This window comes from Aquarana catesbeiana, linkage group LG09 (genome assembly GCF_042186555.1).
Source record: "Aquarana catesbeiana isolate 2022-GZ linkage group LG09, ASM4218655v1, whole genome shotgun sequence".
Taxonomy (NCBI): domain Eukaryota; kingdom Metazoa; phylum Chordata; class Amphibia; order Anura; family Ranidae; genus Aquarana; species Aquarana catesbeiana.
The window spans coordinates 61,207,194-61,219,476 of NC_133332.1; the positions used below are offsets into that span (position 1 = coordinate 61,207,194).

General features: G+C 43.6%; 1 protein-coding gene across 2 annotated transcripts in view; it reads right to left on the minus strand.

The window, feature by feature from the left end:
• Positions 1–12,283, minus strand: part of LOC141107718 (cytochrome P450 2C8-like) — a 64,459-nt gene that overhangs the window by 17,229 nt on the left and 34,947 nt on the right. For both annotated transcript variants that reach the window (XM_073598638.1, XM_073598639.1), the window contains exon 6: positions 1,823–1,964. In XM_073598638.1, the coding sequence (XP_073454739.1) occupies positions 1,823–1,964 (142 nt within the window). The remainder of the gene's footprint in view (positions 1–1,822; positions 1,965–12,283) is intronic.

A 12,283-nucleotide genomic window follows, 5' to 3' on the forward strand; every position in this document is an offset into this window, starting at 1 on the left:
CAACACTGCCATGTGATTGCTGTTCGTGAGACCTCATGTGGGTGATCTGAGGGCCTGGATGCTGAAGCAACAAAGTGCTGACTGAGGGACTGTTGTTTGAAGATCTAATCTGGTATCACAGGAGAAAGGTGTTGCATGAATGTTGGAAGGAGGCAATTAACTTTACTTGGACATTTTTTGAGTACAGACTGCTGTGAGAGATCTTAGAGGCTTTTGGGCTGCTGCCACCCCCTCTGGTGATTGAGAGTCAGCTGCGTGTTTGTGTAAAGGGAACATAGGCTGGTGTCCTGAAAAGCTCAATCTATCTAGTTCTTTGTGAAGAGATGAAGGGACTCTGCTCTGATTGCTCTAAAGAAAGAAGCTTGTGTGCTTTAACTGCTTCTACCACAAAGCCAAGTCCATAGTTTGCTTTTGCAAGGACTACATAGTTCTTTTTGGACTATACCAGGCAATTCCCTCAACCCTATCCCAGTTACCCCAAAAATAATAACACCAAAAAGAACAGCCCTAGACTTACTATTGAGCCAAAGTCTGGCTGTGATCATGGGCCTGGCTGCAGAGCAATCACTGGGAAAAGGAATCCAGGCAATCCATGGCTCCTTCGGGGTTAGTGCTACATAAAGATTCGTTCTTATTCTGTTTGTAGGAACAGGGCCTATACACATTCACAGATCAGTAATCATCCAGCTTAGTCAAAAAATGTGTCTCTTTCATTCAATCCTCTTTTATAGCTCATATAGCATGTATAGGTAAAGGTAGGTCAATACAAACTATATTTCCTGAAGCTACACCCAGATACCTTGTAGCAGATGGTGCCGTAAGCATTGTGATTTTTTTTCTGCCTCTGTAACGTATCCCTTCAATTTATTTTGACAACTGTGCTCAAACATTCTCAATTTAACTGAATAGATGCTTATGAGAAACCTTTCCTGTAAAACAATATCTAAGACAGCCTTAGACTGGAACAGTCCATAGGTTCATGGCTGGGGACCATAATTTAAGTTTGAGCATAATCAAAGGTATTTTGGAACAGTCCATAAGTTCCCGACTGGGGATTAGGAAGTAGGTTTAAGCAAAGGCAAAAAAGGTAGGCTGGAACAGTCCATAGGTTCACACCCGGGGACCATAAAGTAGGTTTGAGCATAGGCAAAAGAGGCTCTACTCACAGAATCCTACAACCAGATCAGTCAATGGGTGGAGCCTCTTGTAGAGTAGTCCAGCATCCAGTCCAAAGGGCTCCAGGGGCAAGCAGCCCCCTCTCCCTTTTCAGCTCACAGATCCATTCCCTCCACAGGGAAGAAGACAATCTCCTCAGGGCTCCAGACTATTTAACAGCCTCCCAGCTACCACTTGGGCACACCTCCCCAGGGACTGGCTAGGCCCTGCTCAATATTCAGGCTGGTCATTTGCTTTACCCCTCCCCAAGCTCCAGAAACTTCCTCCAGTGGCAGGTGGAAGCAATCAAACTGCCAGTCTGTGCAGCTCTGAAAAGACAGGACCATACAATTACTGCTCACCTGGTTACAGAAGTAGCCAAACACGAAATTTACCTAGCAGCCTAACTAGGAGGGTGCTACAGAGAATTACCTCTCACTCCATCTCTTGTGCACCTCTGGGGCAGGAAGTAAAGGAAAACTTCCACAACAGGACAAATACTGCAAAAAATAACCCGACAGGCATTTTACCCCTTTGTTAAAACTGAAAAAAAAGCTATACATTATGTTAGTAGCAAGCTATACAATGTTATTAGAAAGGTAATACTGTAGACAATAATATAAATTTTATCTGGAATGGCAACAGTCATACAAACATCTAGAAATACCTTGTATCTCTGGAAATTTCTGCATTATTAGGAAGGCATATCTTAGGGTAGCACTTGAAGTCTCCGTACCAGCAAAGAACAAGTCAAGAACTGATGCCAACAAGTTCTCTTCAGTAAATTCTGTATTTGTTTTTTTTTTCTCCTATAATAAAACACAGATACTCCAAATTAGTTGTGATGCATACATATGTATACATACATGTATGTATTCTTTATTTTAGTGGCCATCATAGGGTATTATGTATGCACTGATGTCAAAGATAACATAACATTATTTCTAGCAGATATTAACTTTTACAACTTAACGTGTTTTATAGACAAGGGCGTGTGTCCTGGATTGTAGACATGTGCACTGCTGAAAAATTTGTTAGCTTTTGTTTTCGTTTCATGCGTTTTTTTGGGGTTTTTTTTTGCTTTTCGGGTCATTCATTATGATCAAAATTCATTATTTTGAATACATTTGTAACTTTGGAAAAATTTGAATTTGTTACGTTCCATTTGTTTAGGTGTGGTATTCATTATTTCGATAATTCATAAAAATTGAAAATCCGAAAATAAGAATGAAAATCCGAAAATTCAAAAGAATAAAAATCAGAAAATAAGAACGAAAATCTGAAAATCCGATAATAAGAACGAAATTCCGAAAATTTGAAAGAACTAAAATCTGAAAATAAGAACGGAAAATCCGAAAATAAGAACGAAAATCTGAAAATTTGGAAATCCAAAATAATAACTAACTAATAATAATTAACTATTAAATTATAGGTATTGGAATTTCCTTTTAAATTTGGCTGTTAGTAAACATAACATAAATAGGAACGTAAATAAGAATTAATCCGAAGTTACAAATTATCCAAAATAACGAATGCCACATCTAATAATAATGAATTAATATAATAATTAATAATTATTATTATTTATTATTACTAATTTGTTAACGTTCCATTCGTTTAGATGCAGCATTCGTTATTTTGGATAATTCGTAACTTCTATCTTCTGTATCCAACATTGGGCACAATTTACTGGAGGAACTCTGCGCGTCCGTCCATATTATCACCCATCCACTACTAGTGACTGATCTAGTCAGTCCAGCTTGGTCTCCAGCATAAACAGAGTGTCCTAGAATGACAGCAACTACTTACTGTACTGTATCTGTAGGAGAGCAGTATTGTCATCTTTAGACAGGAAGTGTGTTAGGAGTTCTAGCTATGAACTAAAAACCTCCCATTCTCCTGATCTCTATAACAGAGGGGAAAGATGCTCTGTATTTTACAGAAGAGAACTAGGAAGGTGGATAGCATTGGGCACGTACAGGCAGATTAACCTACCTGTACGTTGCCCTTTAAGAGGCGGCTCGCGGGCGTGCACCCGCCGGGAGCTCCGTGACTGCGATCTTGGGTCCCGCGGACCCGATGTCCGCGGGGTTACCCGTGTTCGTCTCACGGTGAGTTCTGCCTAGTGAAACTGTCATTGATCTCTGCTCCCTGTGATCGGAAGCGGCGATCAGTGTAGTGTAACACACAGCCCCACCCCCCCCACAGTTAGAAACACTCCCTAGGACACACTTAACCCCTACAGCGCCACCTAGTGGTCAACCCCTTCACTGTCAGTGACATTTTTACAGTAATCAATGCAATTTTTTAGCATTGATCGCTGTATTAATGCCAATGGTCCCAAAAATGTGTCAAAATTGTCTGATGTGTCCGCCATAATGTCGCAGTCATGATAAAAATCGCTGATCGACGCCATTATTAGTTAAAAAAAAATTATCAATAAAAATGCCATAAAACTATCCCCTGATTTGTAGACGCTATAACTTTTGCGCAAACCAATCAATAAACACATATTGCTATGTTTTTTTACCAAAAATATGTAGAAGAATATGTATCAGCCTGAGGAAAAAAAATTTGCTTTGCTGGGGTTTTCGCCTTCCTCTGGATCAACTGTGGGTATAGGATTGGGTATATGGGATTGTTTGATATTATTTTTTATTTTTTTTTATGGTTGAACTAGATGGACTTGTGCGTTTTTCAACCGGATTTCTGGAAGGATGAACACTTTTTTTGGACTTGCAGAAAATGTTTTTTAAAAGAGAAAACTAATGTGGCTTCCACATCTGTGCACTAATATATATTATACTATATTTTTGTTCTTGGGTTTATACTTTAATTCATGGTCTAGGACTATGATTTCCTTCTCTCCTGCCTCAGAATGTGAATGGGTCCTCAACATCATAAGATAAAGTACAGGACTAGTGGTAGACGCTGATCCTGCATTGTACACAATGACACCTCTAAGAGGAAAAGCGACATACCCAGAGAAGAAAAGTGGCTTCAGGAGACTGGTCGTCAATACCAGAATATCTGATGCTTCGGCTGCCTTGAGTCAATGGATTAAGGTAAGTATTCCTGTCTACTAGATCCCAACTGTATAAAACAAGAATTAAATCCTACATATGCTGGGGGAAGGGCTTTCCCCATCATTTAATATTTTTGGCCAGCCTGAAGTCAGGCTTTAAAGCCATTTTGGTATTAGTGTACTGTAGGGATCTACTGCCTTCTACTGTCTGAATTTGTAAATGCCTGTAAATATATTATGTATGCACTTCCCACCCCAGAGTTTTTGGCATTGAAACCCTGGAAGGAATAGGTGGAGAAAGACAGAAAGTCTCAGCCACATCTCCTTCCCATGCTCCAAGTCAGAAGAGACAATTATACACTACTAGGGAGGGACTAACACACAGAGTAGATAGGTTGACTCTAAGTTCCATTGCCACCACTCAATTGCTGCTGGTGAGCATTCCAAGCTGATCAGACAGCAATTTGAAGATCCCCCGTGACCTCTGATCTTGTCTTCAGGTCTCCAACACAAAGACAGATACCTCATAATTCTCAGGGGCCCCTGCAATTGGACCTTGCTGCAACATTCATCCAGAGGTATCTCTACTAATAACCATATAAACCCAAGTACATGCACACAATTCCACCAGGGCCCTGTTGTACGGTGACCAGACGTCCCCAGTTTCCGGGGACAGTCCCCGGACTCAGGACATGCTTTTCTCCCCCTGCAGTGCCGATCCAGCCCAGATTCCCCCCGAGCAGTGCACAGCTGATTGCACACAGACACACAGCTGTGCTGGCCGCTCTGCTGAATGGAAGGAAGGAGAAGGGAGGTGACGGGGCCCAGACTGACACTCATGAAGGAGCATTCAGAGGCCACACTACACCTGACAATTGGCCGCAGCTTGCAGAGAGACTACACGTGATGGACAGCCAGAACCAAACTGTTGAGATACAGAGAGAGGAGGGGGGGGTTACAGTGTACAGAGAGGGAGAGGGGGGGTTACAGTATATGGAGAGGGGGGTTAAAGTATACAGAGAGGGAGAGGAAGCTTACGGTATACAGAGGGAGAAGTGGGGTTACAGTATATACAGAGGGGGAGGGGGGTTACAGTATATACAGAGAGGGGGGTTACAGTATATACAGAGAGGGGGAGGGTTACAGTATATACAGAGGGGAAGGGTTACAGTATATACAGAGAGGGGGGTTGCAGTATATACAGAGAGGGGAAGGGTTACAGTATATACAGAGGGGAAGGGTTACAGTATATACAGAGAGGGGGTTACAGTATACAGAGAGGAGGGGTTGAAGTATACAGAGAGAAAGAGGGGGAATACAGTATATACAGAGATGGGGGTACAGGATATACATAGAGGGGGGTTACAGTTTATACAGAGAGAGGGGTTACAGTATACGGGGGGGGGTTACAGTATGTATAGAGAGAGAGGGGATATTAAGTATATACAGACAGAGAGGGGTACAAAATATACACACAGAGGGGGATACAGTATATACACAGAGAGGGGGATACAGTATACACAGTATACAGAGAGGGGGTACAGTATATACACAGGGGGATACAGTATATGCAGAGAGATAAAGGGGAGTGGTACAGTGTATACAGAAAGAGGGGGGAGATGCAGTATATACAGAGAGAGAGAGGGAGGGGTACAGTATATACAGAGAAAGAGGGGATATGCAGTATGTACAGAGAGAGAGGGGGTACAGTATATACAGAGAGAGAGGGACATACAGTATATAGAGAAACATATAATTGTATACTTATATATAATATAAACAAATGTATCGTATCATCTTAACATTTGGTAGTCATATCCCAAAAAAGTATAGAAAATATATATTTTTTTTTAATCTCATGGGCAAAATGTGAGAAATAACATGTATATCATACAATAACTCCATAAACACATACACTGTATATATCATTTGAGGAAAATATGCTTATAAAATACCATTTGCCAAAAAAAAAAAAATAATGTCCCTGGATTTCATTTTAAAAACCTGGTCACCTTACTCTGTTGGGCTCTTTGCTGATAATATCTGTTTGTACATTGGATGTATGTACTGTTAATAATCTTTTCCTATATAAAGTTTGTATTATTACTATTTCTATTGGTGTACATGTATATGTTTCTGGATAATGCTATATGCTGGTTGCAGTAGTTCCTCTGCTCTCACTTACTTTTTGATAAGATTACTGATTAATTTCCCAGGAAAGGTCATATAGGCCCCCGTTCTAAATGGAGACCCTGCCCACCTCATTATAAAACCCACTCTTCCACTTAGCGAACGTTCTGTTTTTCTTATTTACATACAGGTTTAGTGCAATATTCTGTTTTGGGAGAGCCATTTCTCATAACCCCCCCTGAAAACCAAAAAAGAAAAAAATGACTACATTATATTACAGTACATTTCCAGGTAGGATTTTCTAAAACTACCAACTATGTACTCATAGCTCATAGCCATTGCCAATTCAAGTCAGTTTAGAGGCATACAGACACATTATGATGAGATATCTCAGGTTCATGCATGGACAATGTATACAATTACTGCAGCTTTTTGTGAGTGTGGTCTCTATTCAAAGGGAATGTTAGTGAATAAAAGCAGCCATGTTTACTTTGAATACCCAATCATGTGCAAGAGATTTTAAAAATGTTTTTTCCTAACACATGATTGGGTATTCAAATTGAACATAGCTCACCATATTCAGTAACATTTATTAGGTAGAAAGAAGAATACAGTTTGCAATGTGAGCCACTACTTACACAAGTCAACACAAAGATATTCGTTTTATTATTTTTTTATATGAAAGGAATATGACCCACTTAATTTAATTAACGCTGTCAATAATAATATTCTATAAAATTAATTTCTATACATACTTTGTACACTCTGAAGAAAAAAATAATTATATCTTCATTCCAACGCAGGGAGTCAGTTACCTTCCCAAATATTTCAAGAGCTATATATACCGTATTTATCGGTGTATAACACACACCCCAAGTTTAGGAGGGAAGTTTAAAAAAAAAACTTTTAGGAGGTAAGTTTAAGGAAAAAAAACTTACATTTTAAATGCCCATCAATGCAGCCTTGCACACTGTCCACCTGCAGCCTTGCACACTGTCCACCTGCAGCCTTCCACTGTCCACCTGCAGCCTTCCACTGTCCATCTGCAGCATGTTTTGGTTTTAAATTTAGCGCCGCCGCCGAGATCTTCGGCTCCTCTCGCCGCCGACATAGACCGAGCCGAGCCGAGTGTACTCGGCTACTCGGCTCCGCTCGCAGTAACGCCCCAGTCCCACCCCTTGGCCCGGCTCCTATGATGGACACAACACCGGTCCAATGTCGGGACGTAAAGGCTAGGAGGCGGGACTGGGCGTGACTGCGAGCGGAGCCGAGTACACAGTACACTCGGCTCGGCTCATTCAATGTCGGCGGCGCTCTACAGACAGCGGAGATCAGCGGGGATCGGCGTATAACACGCACCCACGGTTTTCCCCTGATTTTAAGGGGAAAAAAGTGTGTGTTATACGCCAATCATAGGCGTGTGCACAGGGTGTGCCAGGTGTGCCTGGGCACACCCTAATCGCCTTGTGTGGTGCATATTCCCCCCTGTTTAGACCACTGATATTTCATTAAAAAAAAAAATGTTACAAAATAAAATAATTTAAAAAGAATAAAAATAAAACTACTGACACTGTCCACTGCCCTACTGACACCATCAGTACATATACATTTGAGCTTTGGGGTGCACACCCTAATGCAATAGGCTGCGCACACCTTTGACGCCGATAAATACGGTGTGTGTGTATATATATATATATATATATATATATATATATATATATATATATATATATATATGTAGTAAAGCTTGGGTGATAATAGATCCACGGGACCAAGTGCATAAACCGTTTAAACTTTAAACAAGAAGGATTTTATTTGTAAGCAAATCAAAAATAAAGCTTCATTCAGTACAGAGCACAAAAATATCTTCACTATTAGGGATGAGCCGAACACCCTCCGGTTCGGTTCGCACCAGAACCTGCGAACGGACCGAAAATTCGCACGAACGTTAGAACCCCATTGACCTCTATGGGACTCGAACGTTCGAAATCAAAAGTGCTCATTTTAAAGGCTAATTTGCATGGTATTGTCCTAAAAAGGGTTTGGGGACCCGGGTCCTACCCCAGGGGACTTGTATCGATGCAAAAAAAACTTTTAAAAACGTCCGTTTTTTCGGGAGCAGTGATTTTAATGATGCTTAAAGTAAAAAAAAAAGTGAAATATTCCTTTAAATATCGTACCTGGGGTGTGTCTATAGTATGCCTGTAAAGTGGCGCGTGTTTCCCGTGTTTAGAACAGTCCCTGCACAAAATGTAATTTTTAAAGGAAAAAATCTCATTTAAAACTGCTTGCGGGTTTAATGTAATGTCGGGTCCTGGCAATATGGATGAAAATCAGTGAGACAAACGGCATGGGTACCCCCCAGTCCATTACCAGTCCCTTTGGGTCTTGTATGAATATTAAGGGGAACCCCGCACCCAAATTAAAATAAGGAAAGGTGTGGGGCCACCAGGCCCTATATACTCTGAACAGCAGTATACAGGCAGTGCAAACAAGACAGGGACTGTAGGTTTGTTGTTAAGTAGAATCTGTTTGTAATTTTTAACGGGTAAATTTTTAACGTGTTTAGCTCCAGCCAAAAAATCTTTTTTAAGCTTTTTGGAAAACAAACATAGGGAAGGGTTATCACCCCTGTGACATTTGTTTTGCTATCTTTCCTCCTCTTCAGAAGATTTCACCTCACTTTTTGTCCCAATGACAAATGTTTTTGAAAATTTGGGGTTTTTTGTGGAACAAGGATTGGAAAGCATCAGTGGAAAGGAGAAATGTTTTTCCCATATTAACTCTTACAGGAGAGAATTTCCCTTCCTAGGGGTAGATTTTATCTCACTTCCTGTTGTCTCCTTCCGTTTGCAAGTAGGAGTTGTTTGTAAGTTAGATGTTTGAAAGTAGGGGCCTGCCCTATATACTCAGCAGAAATTTGGGCAAAGGTGTTGTTGTGGCCACAACACTGTAAGCCCTCACAGGGCCCTGCTGTGAAATATTAGATCAAGAATTGTAATTACATGCCCCTGTTGAACAAGGGCAGAAAAATTGGGCCTTTGGTGGTGGTGGTGCCACAACACTGTAAGTCCTCACTCGCTCTTGGTGGGTGCAGAAATGGGCCCTGCTGTGAAATATTAGATCAAGAATTGTAATTACATGCCCCTGTTGAACAAGGGCAGAAAAATTGGGCCTTTGGTGGTGGTGGTGCCACAACACTGTAAGTCCTCACTCGCTCTTGGTGGGTGCAGAAATGAGCCCTGCTGCAAAGTATTGCATCAAAAATTGTAATAACACGCCCCTGTTAAACAGGGGCTGAAAAATTGGGCCTTAGGCACTGGTGCTGGTGCCACAACACTGCAACCCCTCACAGATACTCTAGTTGGAACGCAGAAATGAGCCCTGCTGCAAAGTATTGCATCAAAAATTTAATTACAGGCCCCTGTTAAACAGGGGCTGAAAAATTGGGCCTTAGGCACTGGTGCTGGTGCCACAACACTGCAACCTCTCACAGATACTCTAGTTGGAACGCAGAAATGAGCCCTGCTGCAAAGTATTGCATCAAAAATTGTAATTACATGCCCCTGTTAAACAGGGGCTGAAAAATTGGGCCTTAGGCACTGGTGCTTTTGCCACAACACTGCAACCCCTCACAGATACTCTAGTTGTAACGCAGAAACGAGCCCTGCTGCAAAGTATTGCATCAAAAATTGTAATTACACGTCCCTGTTAAACAGGGGCTGAAAAATTGGGCCTTAGGCACTGGTGGTGGTGCCCAGAACCAAAAATGTTCTTACAAGCTATCAGCGTGATGATTGAGGAGGAAAAGGATAATTACTCAGGGATAGTCACTCAGCATCAGCATAGGCAGTCTTTGAAGGGATCTGAGATTTCAAAAAAAATTATTCGGTTACATCAGCATCAGGTGCTTGGTAGCTGGTGATGATCCAAGACTGATTCATTTTTATGAAGGTCAGTCGATCGGCCGAGTCGGTGGACAGACGCACCCTGTGATCGGTTACAAAGCCTCCAGCAGCACTGAATGTGCGTTCTGAAAGAACGCTGGATGCAGGACAGGCCAGTAGCTCAATTGCATACTGTGCAAGCTCTGGCCAGTGATCCATCCTCAAGACCCAGTAACCCAGAGGATTTTCGGTGGGAAAGGTGTCCAAGTCAGATCTTGCCCCTAGGTATTCCTGCACCATGTAAAACAGACGCTGGTGATGGTTGCTGGAACCAATCATACCTTGGGGCTGCGGACCAAAAAATTGTCTGAACGCATCGGTCAGACGGCCACCTTTTCCACCTCTCCTTCTTTGACTGACCGAAGCCTCAGCAACACGTCCAGAAACAGGAGTTTGTAACCTTCCAGTCTCTGGGAACGCGTTGCACAGACCTTTCTGCAAGGCCTCCCGAAGATGTTTCATCCTCTGCTCCCTCTGCGATGGCAAGATAAGGTCCGCAACCTTACCCTTGTAACGTGGATCAAGGAGGATTGCCAGCCAGTATTGGTCCTTCTCCTTGATACCACGATTACGGGGATCCTTACGCAGGCTTTGAAGGATCAGGGAGGCCATGCAGCGTAGGTTTGCTGAGGCATTCGGTCCGGAGTCCTCTGGGTCACTAAGGATGACATGGTCCACAGCCACCTCCTCCCAGCCATGTACAAGTCCATGTGTTTCTTGGGACTGATCCCTTAAAGACTGCTGCTGATGTTGAGTGCCAGGCTCCACCTCCATACTGACACAATCTTCCTCCTCCTCCTCCTCCTCTTCTCCCTCTTCGGCGGGCATGCAGGAACACTGTCTGGATAAAGGGGGCCTTGAGAGCTAAGGAAGTCCTCCTCTTCCTGCCTCTGTTCTGCCTCAAGTGCCCTGTCCATTATTCCACGCAGCGTGTGCTCCAACAGGTGGACAAGGGGGACAGTGTCACTGATGCATGCACTGTCACTGCTCACCATCCTCGTGGCCTCCTCAAATGGTGACAGGACAGTGCATGCATCCCTGATCATGGCCCACTGGCGTGGGGAAAAAAAACCAAGCTCCCCTGACCCTGTCCTGGTGCCATAGTCGCACAGGTACTCATTGATGGCCCTCTGCTGCATGTGCAGCTGCTGCAGCATGGCCAACGTTGAGTTCCACCTGGTGGGCATGTCACAGATTAGGCGGTTCTTGGGCAGGTTAAACTCCTTTTGGAGGTCCGTCAGCCGAGCACTGGCATTATATGACCAGCGGAAATGCACACAGACTTTCCTGGCCTGCCTCAGGACATCCTGTAAGCCCGGGTACCTGCCCAAGAACCACTGCACCACCAAGTTAAGGACGTGAGCCAAACAGGGCACATGGGTCATTTGTCCCTGTCGGAGGGCGGAGAGGAGGTTGGTGCCATTGTCACAAACCACCATTCCTGCCTTAAGTTGGCGTGGTGTCAACCACCTCTGAGCCTGCCCCTGCAGAGCTGACAGAACCTCTGCCCCATTGTGGCTCCTGTCCCCCAAGCACACCAGCTCAAGCACCGCATGGCATCTTTTGGCCTGCGTACTTGCGTAGCCCCTTGAACGGCTACGGAGCACCGCTGGTTCCGAGGACAAAGCACAGGAAGAGGCCATGGAGGAAGAAGAAGAGGAGGGGGTGGAGCAGAGAGGTGTGTCACAATCATTAGCATTTTGGAGGCGTGGTGGCGGAACAACCTCCAACACTACTGCACCTTGTCCTGCATCCTTCCCAGCTGCCAGCAGAGTCACCCAATGCGCCGTGAAACTTAGGTAATGTCCCTGTCCATGCCTGCTGGACCCTGAGTCAGTGGTAATATGCACCTTACCGCTGACTGCCCTGTCCAGCGAGGCATGGAGATTGCCCTCCACATGCCGGTAGAGAGCCGGAATCACCTTCCGTGAGAAAAAGTGGCGTTTGGGTACCTGCCACTGAGGAACCGCACATTCCACAAACTCACGGAAGGGGGCAGAGTCTACCAACTGAAAAGGCAGCAGTC